This window comes from Penicillium antarcticum (genome assembly GCF_028974205.1).
Source record: "Penicillium antarcticum strain IBT 31339 chromosome Unknown utg000001l_segment0_segment0, whole genome shotgun sequence".
NCBI classification, from domain to species: Eukaryota; Fungi; Ascomycota; class Eurotiomycetes; order Eurotiales; family Aspergillaceae; genus Penicillium; species Penicillium antarcticum.
In genome coordinates, this window is record NW_026695299.1 from 1,871,649 (window position 1) to 1,892,373 (window position 20,725).

At 50.7% G+C, this 20,725-nt stretch overlaps 7 protein-coding genes across 7 annotated transcripts; 6 read left to right on the forward strand and 1 right to left on the reverse strand.

Annotated features, from left to right (window-relative positions):
* Positions 1–930: 930 nt before the first annotated feature.
* Positions 931–2,326, reverse strand: N7508_000690 (uncharacterized protein; the record flags this gene model as incomplete). The annotated part of the gene is made up of 4 exons (XM_058458775.1): positions 931–1,105; positions 1,171–1,528; positions 1,604–1,779; positions 1,833–2,326. 4 exons carry the CDS (start codon positions 2,324–2,326, stop codon positions 931–933), a joined length of 1,203 nt encoding a protein of 400 aa, XP_058324997.1.
* Positions 2,327–2,596: 270 nt separating this feature from the next.
* N7508_000691 (trafficking protein particle complex subunit 13) lies at positions 2,597–3,868 on the forward strand (the record flags this gene model as incomplete). The annotated part of the gene is made up of 5 exons (XM_058458776.1): positions 2,597–2,663; positions 2,716–2,722; positions 2,774–2,897; positions 2,950–3,468; positions 3,575–3,868. 5 exons carry the CDS (start codon positions 2,597–2,599, stop codon positions 3,866–3,868), a joined length of 1,011 nt encoding a protein of 336 aa, XP_058324998.1.
* A 1,855-nt stretch (positions 3,869–5,723) lies between these two features.
* On the forward strand, positions 5,724–9,360 carry N7508_000692 (dDENN domain protein; the record flags this gene model as incomplete). Its single annotated transcript, XM_058458777.1, has 5 exons — positions 5,724–6,369; positions 6,448–7,361; positions 7,409–7,468; positions 7,515–8,859; positions 8,909–9,360. The coding sequence occupies 5 exons, from the start codon at positions 5,724–5,726 to the stop codon at positions 9,358–9,360; spliced, it is 3,417 nt and encodes a 1,138-aa protein (XP_058324999.1).
* A 1,745-nt stretch (positions 9,361–11,105) lies between these two features.
* Positions 11,106–13,716, forward strand: N7508_000693 (type I 3-dehydroquinate dehydratase; the record flags this gene model as incomplete). The annotated part of the gene is made up of 3 exons (XM_058458778.1): positions 11,106–11,120; positions 11,169–11,431; positions 11,598–13,716. The coding sequence occupies 3 exons, from the start codon at positions 11,106–11,108 to the stop codon at positions 13,714–13,716; spliced, it is 2,397 nt and encodes a 798-aa protein (XP_058325000.1).
* A 413-nt stretch (positions 13,717–14,129) lies between these two features.
* N7508_000694 (FMN-binding negative transcriptional regulator) lies at positions 14,130–15,308 on the forward strand (the record flags this gene model as incomplete). Its single annotated transcript, XM_058458779.1, has 1 exon — positions 14,130–15,308. One exon carries the CDS (start codon positions 14,130–14,132, stop codon positions 15,306–15,308), a length of 1,179 nt encoding a protein of 392 aa, XP_058325001.1.
* Positions 15,309–16,143: 835 nt separating this feature from the next.
* On the forward strand, positions 16,144–18,970 carry N7508_000695 (transcription factor domain-containing protein; the record flags this gene model as incomplete). Its single annotated transcript, XM_058458780.1, has 6 exons — positions 16,144–16,242; positions 16,293–16,359; positions 16,414–16,867; positions 16,917–17,095; positions 17,141–18,188; positions 18,238–18,970. The coding sequence occupies 6 exons, from the start codon at positions 16,144–16,146 to the stop codon at positions 18,968–18,970; spliced, it is 2,580 nt and encodes an 859-aa protein (XP_058325002.1).
* Positions 18,971–19,562: 592 nt separating this feature from the next.
* On the forward strand, positions 19,563–20,579 carry N7508_000696 (phosphoglycerate dehydrogenase; the record flags this gene model as incomplete). The annotated part of the gene is made up of 1 exon (XM_058458781.1): positions 19,563–20,579. The coding sequence occupies one exon, from the start codon at positions 19,563–19,565 to the stop codon at positions 20,577–20,579; it is 1,017 nt and encodes a 338-aa protein (XP_058325003.1).
* Positions 20,580–20,725: the final 146 nt, after the last annotated feature.

A 20,725-nucleotide genomic window follows, 5' to 3' on the forward strand; every position in this document is an offset into this window, starting at 1 on the left:
ATAATGGTAACTCGCACAGAGACCGAAGCCACGGCCGCGAAGCTGTAGCCGAAGCTTGATCTTGGCTAACATCTGAACCATCAAAGATGACCTCAAGATCCGCAGTGGAAGGCCGTGCGAGGGAGGGAAGCAGAAGGAGAGGGAGCGATGAGGTGAGAGGGAAAGGGAAAGAAGAAAGCGAAGGGAAGGGGAAGGAGAGGAAAGGGAAGGTAGACATAATAAATGTTCACTATGGATCACCAGTAGAGGCCTGGAGCATAATGGCAAATCGCACAGTGGCTGAAGCTGCCACCGAAGCAGCACCTCAAGCTCGATCTGGGCCAACACCTGAACCGCCAAGGATGTGTCTTGAGATCCGTGGTAAAAGGCCGTGAGGGAGGGGGAAGCTACAATGGGGGTGGTGAGGGAAGAAAAGAGAGAAGAAGAGAGATGTGAAGAAGAAGAAGAAAGAAAGAAAAGAGGGAGAGGTGGGAAAGTTGGGGGTACTTGTACCCAGAGAGGTGCCTTCCTGATTTGGAAGGGTCATGGGGGAATGTTGCCTACGATTATCGGTGGGCATTTGTTGTCTAACACAGTATTATACTAAGGAATAAAGCAACACAGAAAATAACACCCTCGCAAGTGTAGTAATCCCCAAAGAAATGCTTCGTAAGTTCGTAGTTCAAATCACTTTGAAAGAAAAGAGCAACCATAACACCAGCAAAATAACCCGGTAATCTATGGAAAAGAGAAAATCCTCCGAATGAGATACATTTTCGAACTTTAGATCTCGACAAAAGGCCAATCCTTTCGCCAGCTTTGTTGGCAACCACAGACTATCCCCCCGAGATGGCGAAATGGTCTGTCAAAGCTCCGAATGATGGCCCTTGGGCGAGGGCATGATGAACAATCGTCTCTGGTGGCGAGAAAGAAGGGCATGTAGCCACGAATCTAAGCGTTAGGACTTGGCGGATTGTTAGCACTCGTGGAAGAATTAAATCCCACATTGGAATCCCCAATCCCAAATATGTCGCCGACATTGACGTAGCCATTTTTGCCGTGGAAGCCACCTTCCCGGAGGCGTTCAAGGTTCGGACCAGGGTCAGTGAATCTCCATGGGATGCGGCTGCGACATTATCATTAGAAATCTCATAAAGTCCTTTTGTGGACAACAGGGATACGATCACGTACCAGTAGGCGCAGCGCACGGCCAAGCCGGATGCTTTGTTAGTGGTTGCCCACCGCTCAAAACAGAGCTTGTGTATGTTATTCCCGCATCTAACCCTGCACCAGGTGACTTCTTCGATGGAGTTGAAATCCATGGAACAAACTGGACAAGGGCCTTCAACTGGCTTTCGGGCTTGGACGACCTTTTCTGAAGATACTAGCTCATCGTTGTGTAGCGGAGAGGCAACCAGCATTCTGGACAGTTCCTGTAGCATGGCCAAATGAATTAAAGACATGTAAGGATATCGAATGATAGTATCCTGGGTGGTCATTAACATACGAGAGGGAGAAAAGACATCTGAAATTAAAGTTCCTCGGGTGCCTTCAGCACGTTTACCAGGACTTCATATTTTACCTATTAGCATATGATGGACAGAAATGACACAACTAGACGTACCGTATATGATATGTTTGCACTGGCTCAAGCCCCTCCGGTATCTTGAGTCGGGACAGTCACACCTGGGGACTTTTTCAATATGTGTTTTGTAGAGATTGCCGGTGGTTCCCACAATGTCAAAGGTGACCACTGGTACATTGCCCACATGGCCAAGAGTATGGTTGACGATGAACATCCTAACAGAAGTGTCAACATCCCCGATCACCGGTCAGATTACCAAGGTACTTACTTTTCAGTTTGCGCACGATATGCCCTATCCAGAAAGGCTTTTGGAGGTTCCTCAGGCCAGTTGCGAGGACGCTTCCCAGAAGAAGGTGCCGGGTAATATTTCATGCCCGATTTGGTGATCTCAACCATTTTGGCTTCGCCTGCGTTGACACCTGCCATAACCACGCCGGCATGGCTCAGGTTTTCAGAAAATGTGGCAGGCGGATTGCTTTTAGAGGGTCCTTCAGCTTTATCACCTTTGGTGGTCTCTGGGGCGTTTGAGCTGACCTTCTTCTGAGCAGTTGTGCTGGTCTTCTTGGTCGTCTTGGCCACAGGCTTCTGTTCTGTCGCGGGGGCATTGTATGCCAGACTAGGCTCAGATGGAGGGACAGATGATCTCTCACTCCCCTTTCTTTTGTATGGCTTGGTTGGTTTGGTTGAATTTCCAGGAGCAGTACTTGCTTCCGGGGCATCAACCGCATCCAACAAGGCTCGTTGTTTCCGAGTGATGGGCATTCTGAGTGGCATAGATATCGTGAGGAGACGAAGAAACAAAGGTGGAATTAAGGCGGTTCTTCATTTTGTATTCCTCAGTGTCTAACTTCTGAAAGAACAAGCAGGAAAGAGCCATGTCTATAGATGTTTGCATTGTTTGCTGAGCTTATCGCTATCGAACTGCTCTGCCTCTGCGCTCTACACTCTGCGCCTTCATCGCTGCGACATGCTAAGCCAAGAGTATAGCTAAATTACGAACTGTCTGATCGCTCTGGATCTTACTTTGCTTCCATGTCGCGTCCTCGGGCCCTGTCGGGCGCTGACGCCCCGAAAGAACCACATGCGGTGTCTCTGAAAGGTACGTCACATCTACAAGTGCAATCAAATCGATTTACTAACTACTAGGACAGTCTTACGGTGACTAAATCTATTCCATCAAGCACATGGGGCTGTTCTGACTCCTTGCAGCTTGTCGCGGCCGTCACTTTCTTACCAGCACCCCCTCCCAGCCTCCAACAACACGATCTCCACGAAAGCCTCTCTAAGTTACCCGTCTAATGAATCCGATGACCAGTTTACATTAGCTCCTCTTGTGAGATTACCAAGAGCTTCCCGATACAGAACCACTGTGCTAACGGCAATAGCTTACACTACCCCCCTCCTTCGGATCCGTCTACGTCGGCGAAACCTTTGCATGTACCCTCAGCGCAAATAACGAACTTGACGATGACGACGATGAAAGAGTCCTCAAATCAGTCCGCATCGTGGCGGAAATGCAGACACCATCTTCAGTAACGGTTCTTGAACTTGAGCCACCGAGCGACTCGGCCCAATCTGACGGCCTAAAGATCGGCGAGTCATTACAGAAGATTGTACGATTCGATTTGAAAGAGGAAGGGAATCACATCCTGGCTGTTAGTGTCAGTTACACGGAGACGAAGATTGGGTCCGATTTCCAGGCAGCCAGCGGCCGGGTCAGGACCTTCCGCAAATTATACCAATTTGTGGCACAGCCCTGCTTAAGTGTACGGACCAAGGCCTCTGAGTTACCGCCATTGGAAGTGGACAACAAATCACTTGGACCGTATGGGAAAACAAGGTTACTCCGATTTGCCCTGGAGGCACAACTGGAGAACGTGGGAGATGGCGCGGTGGTAGTTACGGTAAGCCCCCTTGGAATGCACGCGGGTGTCCCGTCAGCAAGGACAGTACCTGAATATCGGGCTGAAAATGTTTGATTTGAGTTCGACTAACACGGGGGATGGACAGCAAACCAAACTCAACCCCAAGCCACCGTTCCAATCGAAATCCCTGAACTGGGACGCGACGAGCCCAAATATGTCAGCGGCGTCACCACCGACACTTAACCCGCGCGACGTGCTGCAGGTTGCCTTCCTTGTGGAACAGGAAGAAGGCCGAGCCGAGGGTCTCGATACCCTCCAGAAAGATTTAAGGCGCGACGGTCGTGCCACGCTAGGCCAGTTGTCGATCGAATGGCGCGGCGCCATGGGGGACAAGGGGTTCCTAACCACGGGCAACCTCATGAGCCGGAAACGAGCCTGAAACGCGGTGTGCACGACACCCGATCCCGTTCCGTGCCACGAAATGCCGAGTCTGGCGCAGCCTGCCGAGCTGCATGGACATGGGCGATTTGTACAGTCTCTGGACCCACTGGTACACAATATGACCATTGGCCTGAAAACAGTATAACTGTAGACCTTAAAGTGATATGGTTCTCATCCATATGAAGTATGAGGCTGATAGCCCTAGCGCCCGGAAAGCAGCCATGCAGCCCAAGCTTAATTTTCGCACAAATGCCAAACCCGACCCAATCCCTGACAAAGAAAAAATGGCCATTTCTGTCCGGTCTAACGAGCCACGTACACAGAACAGGGAAGGTTCTTTTTGGGTATGTATACAGGAGTCTGCTTGAGTCGAGACCCGTAAACAAAGGCCTAGACTCGCAGCTGATAACTGCCACACGCGGCAGGAAACCATAACCACAATAGTTTCTTTATAGTTCTTTCAGCTTCTACTACGGAAATATAGAAATAATCTATGTGTATCAAAACAGCAATTTAATCCCCCAAGGCCATGTAACCCAGTTGAGTTAATTAACTACAAAGTTCAATCCCTTCGGCCCCCACCGCTCGTTCTCGTCTCGAGACATGTCTACGGGCAGATGCGGGTTGGATTAACCTTGTCTCATACCCCTTGAATGCAGTCGGACCAGACGGCTGCCGGTGCATGTGCCCTATCCTTATGCAGGTAGCCATGTCGACAAGGGATTATATTCACAGTCACCGAGGAGTTTAGGTTATACGTTGCTACGAGGATGGAGAATATAGATCAGAGACATACTAATTCTAGTGAAGTCTCACTACTACCTTTTGTTCAATCAGATAATATTCAAAATATATACCAAAAACACTCCACTCCCAAGTTGAGTATTGATCGTCTCCCCGGGAACACTCTCCACTTGGCAACTGGTGCAACATCCATGAGATAAGTATTCCTAAGCATGACCAACCAGCTGCTGAAGGATTTAGTCTAACAATGGGGTACACAGTATACACATACACCCTACCGAGTCGATGCTGCAGTATAGCCCAAGACCAACATATGCAAAGCCCTCCACTCCATTCGGCACTTGCCGACCCCCTGAGGAGAACAGTTCCTGAAAATGCGTCAGAATGAACCCAGTCTACAAAATAATGGCATTGTGGCGTTTCTCCCGAACTCCTAAGATAGAAACAGAGACCCCTAAACGGCATGTCTCACTTGCACGTCAAAGGTCAAAGAGCTTAGACGAAACCCCCCCCAAAATACCGTAGCATCCCCCCGTTTTTATAGGAAGCTCGGACCCCTCGGGACGTTAAGATATGCGAACCCGCTTCTTTTTTCCGATGTCTCGCAACCATGGAAATTAGTCCTGTTGACCCCTGTGGGCTTGGGTTAGATTTGCGGAAAGTCCGAAAGTACTTTCTCCTCCACCGTACCAAAGGCGAAGCAGTTCGTTTTAGGGGGTGGAGCCGGTGAACTATACTAGTAAGTACGCGCATAAGGAAAGACAGAGTTCTTCAGCAATATGACGGGAATTCATTGTACAGTACGGAGTATACTGTAGTAACACTCTTCCCCGGGAGTCTGGAACACCCTCAGCCCAAATGCAGGTCAGATCCTTGTGTACAAGGCTACCCGGGAAAAGAAAAGCAAATAAAAGGAGAAATAAAATGGAAATCGAAATGAAATATAACAAATAAACCACACTACAATATAAAAGAGAAAATACAAAATATCGAAAATCGAAATCTCCTTTTACGTGGACCATCCCCGAAATTGATCTTCGTTCACCCCGCCCCTCCCTAAATTCTTCCTCAACTCACCCACCCCCCTTTACCCATGTGGTGAGAAGAGAATGCCGTCGTCTAGCACCTCCACGGAGGGCGCCCCCCTCGCCGATTACTTCTGGATAGCCGGTGTAGACGGCACCGAGATCCTGGACACATTCAAGAGATTGGGAGAAGACTACCGCGCCAATGGCGCCGCCTCTCCAGGCCCAGCGGTCGCGGACACAATTCAAGAGGACGCCGATGCAGAGGAGGAATTCAACCCGGACGCTCCTTCACGGCCCAACTCGATGCTCTTCACCGGCGCCAGTCGCCGCGGCTCATTCCAGCGCCTTTCGACGCTCTCCAAAACCTCCGAGGGAACCAATGGTAACGGCAATGGCAGCAACAGCAACCGCAGCAGTGTCACTGTCAAGGGTGCGTCGTCGCCCCTGCGCGGCTCGGCCATGTTCATGGAGGACTTCGATTTTGATCAGGCGCTGTTCAAGTTTGCGAATGAGCGGGAGTCATTTTTAACGGACTTGAGTCTGAGTGCTGGTGCTATTACGCCGAACACTCGCCCGCGGTCTCGGGTCCGTACGCAGAAGATCGTTTCGGAGGATTCGCCGTCGCAGGGTGGGAATCTCCTGAGATCTGGTATTGGGAGTGTCAGACGACACATGTCCTTCCGCGATATGAACAGTATGAAGCGGCAGCCGTCAGTTGCTCGTCAAGGTGAGACTTGCTCTTTGAGATTCGGGGCCTTGTTTCTGAAATTGGAGGAATCAGAGCTAACTTGGGCCATTTTCTCAGCTTCGGTGCGAACCTCTCGGCGACTCAGTAACTACAACTCCGTTATTCCTGTTCCGCAGCCTCTCGAGATATCTCCGACTATGCATCCGCTAAAGCGGCGATTCGAGCCCGTCCTACTAGACCGGTACCCCACACGTGGAATGCCCGATGAATTGAAGCAGCGCGGCAATTTCCCCGATTACGTTCCCATGTTTGCTTTTCCCAATGATATCAATATCGTTTCCTCCGACCAACGACCACGCTCTACTTGGCACGGGTTTGCCATGACAACGGATAACGGTTCCAGGCTGCATGCTATCTGTGTGCTTATCTGGATTCCGCTGAATCAGAACGCAGCCGAGGAGCTTGAGAAGCGCTGCGAGGAATGGAGAAAGGATAATATGACCGACGAGGAGCGCGAATTGGCTGCGAGCTTGGGCGAGCGATTGGCATCCGAGCGGGCTAAGCTTTCCCGCCTGTTAGCGCAGCTACCGACAGTGCCATCAGGGTCTGAATCCCGCGAACAACTCGAGGATGATATTAGTGCCGTGGAAGAGAAGATCGGACTGATGACTGATCTTCTGCGTCCGGTCCGCCATGGTGCAGCTTCCAAGATCGAGGGTCTTACCGATGGTGATACTGGATTCTGGATTCCCCGCGCATACGGTATTCTGGGTCGAGAGAGCACGATGACCAGCTTCTGGAAGGAGTGGCTCAAGGCCATTGTGGTGCCTATGACGGAGGGAGGTGTACAGCGCGTGCCCCCTCCTTCTCCGCGGATGGGTGTATGGCAGCCACTGGAGCGATATGTGATGAATCTCTGCACCGAGGCGTTCTGTCCGATCTCGTCGAAGACGCAGGTTGAACTAGCCATTAGGGAGTTAAGGTTGTTTGCCCGCAAAGAGGCGCCCAATGAGATCCCAGGGTCCCGAAACGTATGTATTCCTCTTCGGTTCAACCGGACCTTGGCTAACTATTCCAGACTGATCTCTATGCCTTGTTCCGAACATTATCCGTTCCCAATATCATGATTCTCTTCGAGGTTAGTTTTGCTCTTGCTGGTTTGATGGCAATGCTGACCATGGTAGTACGCTCTTACCGAATCTCGAATTATCTTCTTGTCCTCCCACACTTCCATGCTTTACCTTGCCACCAGAGCCCTGGTTGACCTTCTCTTCCCTATTGTGTGGGCCGGAGTTCTAATTCCTGTGCTTCCCGCTCGTTTGATCCAGGCCCTGGAGGCCCCTTGCCCGTACATCGTAGGTATTGAGCGTCGGTACGAGAAGGTGGAGCTACCCACCGACGATTTCGTCTTGGTTGATCTGGATTCCGATATGATCGAAAGCACTATACAGCCAACCGCTCTTCCTCGCCACCAGCGCAGAAAGCTTCTGTCGTTGTTGCAATTGGCTGCTCCTCAACACAGCCGATGCCACGTGCCCACTGGACCCCCAGCATATGCAATTGAAACGTATCCCTGGGACTCGTTCCTGTCCGAGAGCAAGGCTACTTTCCAATCCAAGGCACCGGCCACTAACCTGGCTAAATACGTCGGTCTCAACTCCAGTGCGTTTGGCTCGACCGCTGTTGTTCCAGGCACATACTCGCCTCCGATTTTCAACGTCTTCCTGCATGCTCGAAGTGAGCAAGGGCCCTCTCGTGGTTACTCGTCCCGCGGGAGTGAGCGTCCAGGAACCGGAAACACTATCAGAGCTAGTGCTTCTCCGCCATCACCAAGAGAAAGCTCGCCCACGTCTGGTTATTTCCCTCCCCCTCCCCCAACCCCATCCTCCCGCAACGATTCGGGTATGGCTTTGCAGGCATCTTTACGTGAAAAGCGTTCCGGTCACTTTGATGCCGCCTCTCGGCGAAGCTCGTCGTTCGGTATGAGCCGACGCCCTAGTGCACCATTCCTTGGTCACACCTCGAACCTCTCCGTAACAACCCTCAACACTGAGTATGGTGGCTCTGGCTCTACCTATGCTCCCTCCGTCTATGCACAATCTACCATTGCTGCATCGACGATTGTTCCTCAAGCCAATATGCACCAACCCGATAACAACCAGGGTACATGCTGGGCTGAGGGGCACTTTTTCCAAGTCCAGCCCTGGGATGACAAGTTGACCTGTGCTATCTGCGACGATCGTGCAGAGGAAGGCATGTACAAATGTTCTGCTTGCAAGCTGATCGTCCACAACCGCTGTGCATGTATGGTCTGCCTGCCGTGTGATGCAGCCTTCCATCCTGATCAGATCCGTGCTGCATTTGTCAGATGCTTTGCCAGCTTGTTCTACACTTACAAGAAGTTCCTCATCCCGGCCACTGGCGAAAAGAAGAAGTCCGGAATGTACTATACGTTCAACATGGAGTCTTTCATGAAGAGTCTTCCCAGTGAGCATGCTGAGTACATTGCTGTTCTGCAGCAGACACAAGGTGAGCATGAATAACATATCATACCGCGAAATAATACTAACCTATATAGGGTTCAACGAGTTCATCAGTGATCGGGAGAGAACAAGCCCCAAGTCCAAGGACCCACGGATGGCACTGTTCGACGAGATCGTCCTCTCAAAGCGCAATCGAGGCCGCACATCTATCTTCTCCGGCCGCTCGACAACCGACTTCTTATCAGACACCTCCAACCATCTATGGCGCACCGCCAACGCTACCTTCTTCGCCCCGACCAGCCGTAGCCAACAGAATCTCTCCGCTGATTACAGCAGAGTAGTAACAAGAGGTAAATCCATCACTTGCCACCCCTCCCGTCCCGTCTCTGACGATCTTCCTGCAGCTCCGGCGAAATTAGACACAAGCCTGATGACAGAACCCCGCATGATCCACGGCGCACCAAGGGTTTCCAAGACGGCGAATACTGCCCGCCGAAAGCCCCTGCCCAAACTGATGAATGGCCTGGCGATATCTCCCCCGAGTTAACGTTAATTGGTGCAAATCTTATGGCGAGTGTCCCCGGCGTTATCTTGCCTCGTGGGTCTTGTCTCTTTTGTCCCGCGTGTGATGTGCACGTGAAACACCTATGTCTCTCATCTGAAACGCATTTCCGACTCTAGCTTGGTCTCGACCCGATTCATCGTGTGGTCCGTACAGCCATGCTTGATTGATCTATCTCATCGCTGGGTATGGACTGCTTGCGTGATCCGGTGATATGCTTATCTCCATTTGTGGGTGTACGTTGAAGCATCCCATCCTGAACAGCACTGAAAATGTCCACTCCGCTGGCTCGGCTGGGCTTCTCCCTCCACTTCCCATACCTTTATCCCCCACTTCAGCGTCCTGCATTCCAACCCTGGCTACTGTCAATGATACTCGCCGGTCCGAGTATATTGACTGCAGGGCTGAATTCCCACAGTCGGACCACTGCATTGCAGTCCCGGCCACATATGGATACACACCCTTGATCGCATTCATCTCCCTGAAACCCATCCTCCCCTAACCCAATCAAACCTGCCATGCACCCCTCCTGGCAGGAAATGAAACCTCTTACGAGACATGGACAGTCCCACGCGCCAATATCCCTATCCTAGCGGTGGTAATCTGTCTTCGTACATAGTGTTGAACTGAACTCCGGCTTGATGTACGGAATACGTTGACGTTGAACAAAACTAAAAAGCGTGATTCTGTATGGCCATATGGTTATAATTTGTCTGATATTGACCCTACACATTTTTGTTGTCCTTTTTTTGCCCATTTAGCTTGTTTCTACTGTCTCTTTGGTTTTGAATGCCTGCTTCTACCCAATACCCTACCGTTGATTTGGCTGGTATTCTTCCTCTCTTTATGCTTGGTGATTTTGAATACAATTCTAGACGGTTGACTGATTCCGTTGTTCATCTTTCTCTCATATTTCTTTTCTTTTCTTTTCTACTAATTTGTTTCCTCTTCTGTCATACGAGTCGGTTTGCTTTGAGAGGGACATACATAGATCGTTAGTGTTTACATTTGCAAATCGTGAAAATGAATATGAATAGGCGTATCAACAGAAGGAGACCATACCATGTCCTACAACAGTAGTCATAAGTCCTTTCCCACCACGTATTTATAATCTCAATGATTCAGCTCAGGCGCTTGGAAATGAGCAAAAAAGAGGCGAAAAAAGAGAGGCAAAGTCAGAGTACAAATAATGCATGAAATGGCACATTCACTGCAAGAGCCTCGTGAAGAACTTATCCAATACTTCATGACACTGTGAACGGACTGACGTCCCCTTTGTATCATACCATATATCCTCGATATCATATTTTGCAAGTATACATCTATAATTGTAACATAATCTAGCATCTGATCCGTTACTTGCCGCTCTGTATCTGCCAGACGGGAGCCTGCACTATGCCACACTGCACCAGGTAGCAGTATTCCCGGGGCCGATAATTGGCTATCTTCTAGCCAAGACTGTCTCTCTCAGGCTCTTGATTTTCCCTCGTATCAGAGGTGCTGGATTGTATGGTGGAATTCTTATTTTTGCTGGGTTGTGTCGGCTCGAGGGTTTACACCTATATTACTGTAGCAGTAGCAGTAGCAGTAGCAGTAGCGGCGACAGTGTTAGATGGATGTTGTTGATGGTGGTCTATAGATAAACTATGTCTGGATAGATACGAATATAGGCTATATTCTACCCAATGTATAAACACCATATAACGCAAGCCCAAATAGCTATCGGACTAATGCCGCGCACTACTGTACGTACTATAAACATCGAGTATTTCCCCACAATCTGATTGGCGGAGAAATGTATCACCGCTCCCACTTTCCCCCGCGTCTCCGCCTCGAAGCAATGCCAGCGGTGGAACTTTGCTCGAGAGTTCTTCCGCCCAGATGCCGTCCACTGTGGACGTCTTCTCTCTGATCTAACTCTCTTCGGCTCTGGGGTTGTGTCTTCGCGAATTGTGGAATTGTCCGGCTTCGGATACCACCTACCTCTTTCGATAACAGCCTGTAATATTATCTGCGCGCTGGTCGATACCTGGCCCTTGCGCAACGTCTTCTATTCGTCTTTGCTCTTTTTACCCATTCTCTTCCTCAATTGCTCTGTTACTATTACTTGTCACGCCCGGCTATTGTTTTTCTTTGAACTTTGCCGCATACACACGCACACCCTGCCACACCCTGCCACGAGAAGTATGAAAACAAGGACTGCTATGCGATGATTCCGACAGCCCTTCCGCAGCACATGGCGACGCCGCTGCTCGACGACCCCCGGTTCCCGCCTTGAAGGCGCAAGACCCTCCACAAAACGGCACCGCTGTCCCCGTCTCGAATGTCACACCTATACCCTCCACAACCGTCTTCCCCGCGCCAAAAGAAACAGTGACCGCTGTCCCCGTACCAAGCCACAGCGCCGCAGTCACAGTGCTAATCGTCTACGGCGCCAACCAGGAACATATCGTGCAGCTGGTCGCGGAGGTACTGGGCAAGCCATGGACGACGGAGACATCACTGGAAACACTCGAAGGCGGTGATGCCGTGGTTGGAATCCTGGAGCGCGATCTGTCGCGTAGTCTGCAGACCGCAAAGCGTAAGCGGTCTTCTCTGATTGTTGTTAACACGTACTGTGTGGAAAACGGGTCTGCGCCTGATGACACGCTGACTGAGCGGTGTGATTATGAATTTCTCTATTCTCGCAGTCCGTTTCTTCGTCGAGATCTGTCGAGGTTTTTGTCTTTGATTTTGGGGCAGACGAGACCGCATGATGATCTGCGCACGAAGACACGGACGAATTTTATTTCGACTACTTTTCCTGATGTGCATGCTGCGCTGCCAAATTTGGATATTTTGTCCGTTGGTTCGGATGCTGTTGAGATTCGTGTTGATTTGCTTGTTGAACCTGCTGTTGGTCCTGCTGCTCCTGTTCCCAGTTTGAAGTATGTTGGGCAGCAGTTGATGTTGTTGCGGCAGCATACTGAGTTACCTATTATTTTTACGGTCCGGTGTACACGGGAAAACGGGAAGTTTCCCATGGATGATCCGGCTTTGTTCTATAAGTATTTGCGTCGGGCTATTCAGTGGGGTGTTGAGTATATTGACGTGGAGCTTTGGCTCCCCGAGGAGATTCGGCGACAGCTGGCTGAGAAGAAAGGGCACAGTGTTATCTTGTCTGCGTTCCATGACTTCTCTGGGACCTGGAAATGGACTTCAGAAGAGGCACAGCGGATTTTCACGGAAAGCGCCAAGTATGCTGATATCGTGAAGATGATTGCTATGGTGCATACCATCGAGGAGAATTATGAGCTGGAATACTTCCGCTCGACAATCAAGAGTCGTGGCCCAGGTCCATTGTTGTCGGCTGTTAACATGGGCCAAATGGGACAACTCTCTCGAGCACTGAACACCGTCTTCTCTCCAATCACCCATCCTCTTCTTCCAATGATCGCAGCCCCGGGTCAATTGACAGCCGCAGAGATCAACGAAGCCCTGCACATAATGGGTCAACTCCCCAAACGGGACCTCTACGCCATTGGTTCCTTCCGCTCCACTCCACACTCTATGTTCATGGAGAAATGCTTGAACGAGCTGGGCCTCCCACACCATTTCTCATCCATCGACCGTGGCCCGAAGGGCTCAGTAGAGTCTGTCATTATGCAACCACAGTTTGGTGGCGCCTACGTCAACCCTCCGGTCGCCAGCACAACATCTTACATTCCAGCGGTAAGCGACGCAGCCCGCGCAATTGGCTTAGTCGACACAATCGCCATGACCAGCACCCCAGAACCCCTAGCAAAATCACGCTTCATTGGCGAAAATGCTGCTTGGAAGGGTATTCGCGCAACCCTGACACGCGAGTACGTCCCATCAGCATATCAGAATCGCGCAGCTATAATCTTAGCAGGCAGCGAAGCAGACGCTTCAGCAGCAATCTTCGCACTGCGCAGTCTAAACGTCGGGGCAATTTACACAGTCGGCTTCAAAGCCTCGGGCCCGCTAGCGGCCGGCCTGGAACCATTCACATCCATTCAATCGGTGAAACTAGTTGAGCAACCATTCGTTATTGTCTCAGCTCTACCACCGGAGAAATCGCTTCTCGTCCAACCCCTACTTCGACATTATGGAGCCAATGGCCGCTCATCACCACCGTCAACCTGTGGAAAGGTTTACCTAGATCTAACGAGCGGACCACGAAAGGGTGATCCCCTCGGTGTAGCGACGGGTGCTGGCTGGACGGCATATGGATTCGAGGATGTGACCGCATGGACGACCGTCGAAACGCTGAGGTTGCTTGTAGGCCAGAATGTTCCTTTTGACTTTGTGCGCATGGCGTCTGGACGACCCCTGTTTTAGGACTAGGCGGCTCTGGTTTCTGTCTGTTGTTCATGCAATAGATTGTTACTGGTTTATTGGATTGTCTCATTTTAGCTTCTTGGTTTGGTTTTCTTGGTGTTTCGGTTGGGATCATTAGGGGCTTTTGCTATGCAGATATGCACTAGAAATGCATGCGTATATTTTATATGTTTTTAGCGTGTAGCTTATGTACATGTCTTACTTTGATCTCTACACGCCTCATGGATACAGATCTGCCAGGAACATATCCTTCGGCCAGATAAGCCCTTATCAAATCCGGGGTTTAGCCCCTCATTATTTTCCCCGGTCTTTCAAACTTTTTCCCTTTCCCAAACACATTCAAAGTCTCTTATTCATTGACATTGCCATTGTTTTACACCACATACACTGCATATAACGAACAGGAACGCAACATGCATCTCCGCCCCGACCACGCAGTTACCGACCTCCCAACCCTCCACGCCTTCATAAGACAACACCCCCTCGGTCTTATAACCACCTCGCTTCCCTCTAAAATCCACCCAACGCTGCAGAGCAGCCACATCCCCTGGGTCCTGGACAGTACAGCAAAATCTCCAGACCCGCAAGCAAACAATGCCGACTCCCAATCTCAATCCCAATCACTAGGAATCCTCCGCGGCCACATCGCCCGCGCAAACCCACAAACAAAAGCGATAGTCGACACCGTGCTGGATGATACAAACAAAAACAAGACCGCCAGCTCAGCCAATACCGTCCCGGGTGCATTCCCGACATCGGAAGCAGATCCGGCGCCATCATCAACATCAGAATCAGCATCAGCACCAGAATTGACTAGACATGGTCATACCCTCCCGGGTGAAGTATTAATCGTCTTCACAAGTCCGGTAGACCATTATATCACTCCGAACTTTTATACAGAGTCCAAGCCTAAGACGGGGAAGGTTGCACCTACGTGGAATTACGCCGCTGTACAGGTTTATGGCCGGGCGACGATTTATCATGACTCTAAGGATGGGGCTACGGAGGAGTTTCTTAGGCGGCAGTTGGGGGATTTGGCGAGGTTGGGTGAGGTCGGGGTTATGGGGTTCCAGGAGTCAGAGTCAACGTCAGACGCAGACAGCCAAGACAGCCAAGGAGAAGGAGACGCGGCTTCGGGTATGGCTACGGGTAAGGGAATCCCCACTACCAAGACTGCAACCAAGACTGCAACCAAGACTGCCACCAAGACCGTGACGACAGAGAAAGAGGAAATGAACCAGGGGGTGAGCGCTAGCGCTGGAAGTGAGAGTGAAAGTGACAGGACCACAGCCTCCTCGACACCGACGCCATGGAAAATCGCCGATGCACCACTGGAATATATTGCCACCCTGCTGAAGAATATTGCCGGCATGTCGGTTGAGATCACGCGCATTGAGGGGCGATTCAAGGTTAGCCAGGAACGACCGGTGAACGATCGCGGTGGGGTTGTTGAGGGGTTGGAGGGGATGGGGTCTGTGAGGGCGAGGGACATGGCTGACTTTGTGAGGAGGGGGGGGTGTTGTTTAGTGAACAGGGGTGTGTATATGCAGGCATACTGCATATGCATGAGTGTACAGGTAGAAAGTGCATAGAGTATAGGAGTGCATAGAATAGAGAGTTCATAGCGCCATGTACGCAACACCTCGGTTGGATAAATGCTAGGTCGTATACGAATATTTGCATACATATACACGGACTGCAATGCAAGCGGTAGCATAGCCATTCTCATGTCCGATGTGATATGCAGGGGAGGTGCTTCAAGGCCAAAGCCAAAAAACCGAAAGGAAACCGGGCAAGACGAGTTGCAGGAAACGCCCACGTTCCGTATCCAAAACAGTAGACTACGGATGATCAGGCGTCTAAAGGTACTTTGATAGGACCGTTGCTTCGTACAAGGGCGTTTCAGGTGCAAGTCTGGGAATCCGGGGAATTAGAAGCGGGGGGCTGAAGAATCGGGGGTGAAGACCGCAGAGGCTTCGGTTAATAGTGGACTTAGCAGGGTCCAAGCGGCATGAGACTAAATGTGACTACTGTCGGATGTTGGTGTGGAAGCCCTAATTGACCGGAGGTGGTGGTGAAAAGAGGATGTTCCCCGGAGTTCTGGACTGGGGCGTGGGGATATTAAGGGGATTGTATGTTGGCTGTCAATAGTAGAGGATATCAGATGTAGTATAGTACATATTGTATGTCAAGAAAGACAAGTAGACTTCTTTGAATTAGTCAAGTCAACAAGACTAGTAAATGAAGAATATAACGTAGAGAAGAGTCTGGAGAAAGTCCGGCGGCACATCTTCTCCGCATTTCGCCCTCCGCAACTCATATCGGCATAGACTCAAGCCACACTCTTAGTTTCTCTGCCTGGCCTCTTTCTTTCCTTTCCTTTCCTTTTCTTCACCACCTTCACCTCATCTCCTCCCTCAATGTACCATGTCTCGCCCTCAGGTCAGCATCGACCGTCTCATGCCCCGCCGTGCGACGGTCGAGCCACGCGAAACAATGAACTGCAAATCCTGTCGCAAGCGCAAGGTCGGTTAAATCCAAGTACCCCGATCGCGTCGCTAATTTAACAACATTAGATTAAATGTAATCGCCTGCGACCAAGCTGTGAAGCCTGCAAGGTATTCCAGTGCCCGTGTATTTATGGTGAGCCATGCCTCGTTCCCTCAACCAAATGACCCACTTTAACCCAAACAACAGACGCAGTTCCCAAAAAGCGCGGCCCCAAAACCGATGTACTAGAAGCGCTGTTGAAACGCGTGGATGGCCTGGAAAAGCGACTGCACGATGAAAAGAATCCCATCTCGCCCACTTCGCCTGACCAGACCCCGGACGATCCACCAAGCTTTCCCTCCCGTCGGAATACCATGGATACCTCGTTCAATCTTTACACTGCCAATGAACCACAACCTGCCTTGGCAAAGTCTTTGTCGCATGTGAAACCGTTTCCTCGGCTGGCGAGTCAGTCGGGGAATCTTCTTCCGCAGCAGTCTCCAGCACAAGGCGGTTTGTCGGATGCGATCTTGGATATTTACTTTTCGCGATTGCATGGGAAGCCTTTCTATATACTCGATGAGGCGACTACGCGACAGCGACATCAGATGAATCAATTGCCGGCGTTTTTGTCTATGGCTATTTCGGCAATGGCATTGAGGTAGGACTCCCTATTTGTCGCTTCTATTTGCTGTTCTGACCTTCTCCAGGTATACCACTTCACCTGGTCAGGTAGAGCAGTCGCTACGGCCGGGGCTTGATGCGGCGCATCAGGCAAGGCGTCTGATTGATATCGATAACCCGACGGTTGAAGGGTTGCAGACACTATTGTTGCTATCGCAAGCTTTTTTCGCCTTTGGATTGGGGAAGAAGGCATATATGGCGTTCTGTAGGTTTCTCTAATTTCTTGGATGAAACCCACTAATTTGACCAGCGAACTGCGTGGCGATGATTGTTGCGCTGGATATGTACCGTGAGGCACCAGCCAAGATGAACGTTTCACCCGCCGAACGGGAAACGCGACGTCGCCTGTTCTGGTCCGTCTATCTAATGGATCGCTTTATCAACTGCGGATCCAGGAGACCTTGTCTCATCTCAGATCATTCAATTGTTCTGCGCCTCCCCTCTTGGTCGCCCCATGCAGCCGGTCTCAACTTGGAAGGAGAGCTGTTCCACGTCGGACCTAACATCCAATATTCGGCAGACTCTCGCCGCAAATCACCCAGCGCGGCTTCTTTGTTGATTGACATCACACGGATTCTCGGGGTCACCAACAAGTATTTGGCAGCGGGCGGAGTCAAGGGCGACTCTCATTTTCCGTGGCATGCGCTGTCTACTCTCTCCAAGATTCGACAAGAATTGGATATCTGGGCCGCCGGTACGCAGGACGTATTCGCATCTATTGATGCATTGTTTGGTCACCCCGAGAGCACAACACTATTACTGAGCAAGTTGATTTATCATCTTGTGCATTGTTTAATTTACCGCCCATTTCTACCAATCGACTTGTTTGAGCTGCGCGGTACCGGGCAACACCAGTCTTGGCAAATCGAGGCTACTAATTTGTGCTTCTCACACTCAAATGCCATTGCCGAGCTGGTTGAACTGGGCCGCAACTCTCCTCTCGTTGAATGGCCTGCCTTTGTCGGTTACTGTGTTTGCACAGCTGGAACTGTTCACGTCCATGGTGTGCATTACAAGGGCCGCGAGGGTGAGGTATTCTCTTCGAGTGCTGAGTTCTTGACTCGAGAGATGCATCAGCTCTCCTGGTTGCGTAATATTTGGACAGGTGTCCAACACCAGCGGGAGCTGCTTCAGACGATCTATACATGTCACTCGGAATTGGTGCGCAACCTTGCGAGCAGTCCAATGCGTTTCTCGCCTGTCTTCCATCTTGAAGACTTCCTCGATCGATACCCCGGTCTGTCATTGGATGGATCTCATGTCCGTTTAATAGATACCGGAGATGAACTGTCATCAAGGTACGTTGTCCACACGATACATTTTGACACCAACTAACCTTGCAAATAGCACACCAAACTTCACTGATCGACAAGATCACTACTATCAACGATCAAGTGCAGCACCATCCTACCAAACCCCATCATCCTTCTACTCAAACGCCAGAGACGCACCCTCAACCCCCTTGACAATCCAAACCCCAGAAACAGACCGCCGAACGTCCCATTCTCACTCTCACGCCCAATCAATCTCCTTCACTCAAAAAGGCCAACACCCCCCTTCTCTCTCCCCAACCATCCAATTCCACGCCCCAAACCACAACCAACCATCACCCTCTCTCCCCTCAATCTTCTCCCTCCCCGCAGCAGACCTTTCAAATCCAAACTCAAACCATGCCCAAGACCAAAGCAACCAACTCTCCCTTCCACCAGGCTTCTCCCCCACAGCCTTTGGCCTCTCCCCGCCCGCCTTCCTCTCCGACCCGACCCTAAACATAGCCCCAACACCCCCCTCAAACCCACAATACGCAACCTTCCCCTTCGACGCCGCTCACACAGGTATCAACGGCGGGGCAGGCGGCACAGTCCTCACACCAGGCGCGCAGTCTCATACCAGCGGGACGCATACAACGACCGGAAGTGAAGGCGGTTCCCAAGAGAAAGATCCATTCCTCAGCTTGCTGGAGCAGCTGGCCGAGAATGAAACCTCTCAGGGTGGGCCTAGCGAGCTTGATTTCTTTTTGAGCGGAACTGGGGCTGTTGAGGGTGAGGAGGGCATTGTTAATGATAAGAATGGGGTTTAGCATTTGCAACGTATATATAGTCATGTTTTGTCAATAGCTTTTTTCTTTTTTTGTATATTGGAACTATTGAGGTAGCGTTTTGGTTTTGAATTGATACCCATTTGAGGTATTGCTTTTGCCTCATATGTTATTGGATTTATTGGATCTTCATTGATGATCGACAGTAGCCAATAATTCAACTTGGCGATATGTCAATGCCTGCTTCAACACATAAGTATGAAATGACACAGTGTTAATATTCCAGATCACTGCGGTGTCCGTATATAGACACAATAAGGTACCCCCGCGGGGTGGACTCAATTTATCCGTCTCGATAGCCGGCCAGCATCGGCTATTGAAAGTCAACAGACTTTCATGTAAGAATGTATAGAGCACCAACGATCGCAATTGCAACATGACGATATGGATCAAACTTTTCCAAGCTCCATGATGAGAATAAATCCAAACCAACCCATATATAGAAACCCATCACTTATAGAGAACGTGCAAAGCCAAGCACATCCTCCCCGGCCCCTCGACGGAGCTCCGCCACAGCCGAGCGGGAACCCCCACGTCGCAAAGCCGAAGCAACTCACATATAACAACCCCTCCAATGTCCCCAACCGACCGACTCACATCTCTAAAAAACCACCTCCCACCCTCACAAGCCAACGAAATCTCAAAAATGAAGCTCCTCTACCCAACCTCTCTAATCCTAGACACAAAGTCCCTGGAAGGCTTCTCCGTCTCCCTCCACCCGTACGACGTCACAGTCCCCATCCCAGACACCCTAATCGACGCCGAAATCCTAGTCACATGGACCAACAAGTCGGAAAACCTACGCGACGCAGCAGCGCGCATGAAAAACCTCCGCTGGATCCAATCCCTAGCCGCCGGCCCAAATGACGTCCTATCCGCCGGCTTCGACGCCTCCCGCATCGCCATCACGACCGGTTCCGGCTGTCACGATGAAACGGTTGCCGAGCACGCGCTTGGCATGCTGCTCAATGCCGCCCGCAAGTTCTACGCTATGCGCGATTACCAGAATAAGGGTGTCTGGCCTGGTCATCTTGGTGGGCCGCAGCCTGATCGTGCCCCCGGCACGTTTACCACGCTGAAGGGGGCTAATGTTACGATCTGGGGTTTCGGAAATATTGCAAAGTGTCTCGCTCCCGTGCTTACGGCGCTGGGCGCAAATGTTACTGGTGTTGCGCGGTCCGCTGGTGTGAGGAATGGATTTGAGGTTGTTGGAGAGGACGCGTTGTCGGATGTTCTCAAGAAGACGGATGCGCTTGTGATGATTCTGCCTGGTTCCGATAGTACCAATGGTGCGCTGGGCAGGGAGAGATTGGCGCTTTTGCCTAAGCATGCTTGGGTGGTTAATGTTGGACGTGGTACTTCTGTTGATGAGGGCGCTCTTGTTGAGGCGCTTGAGAAAGGGGAGATTGGGGGTGCCGCGCTTGATGTCTTTTCTGTTGAGCCGTTGCCTGCGTCTTCGCCGCTTTATACGGCGCCTAATCTTGTGCTTTCGCCTCATGCTGCTGGTGGACGGCCGCGTGATGCTGAGGCTCTTATTGCTTATAACTTACGGAGGCTTTTGGCTGGGCAGGAACTTAAAAATTTGATTTAGGGGCTTTGGGGGATTGTTGATAGATTGTTATTAGTACATAGATGCATGGATGTTCATACTTATGTCTTGTTCTTGTCAGGTGTAGGCAAGGTGTCATTTGGTTGGTTTACTTTGAGAATTCCTGAAGAGAGGAATTCAATAATTCT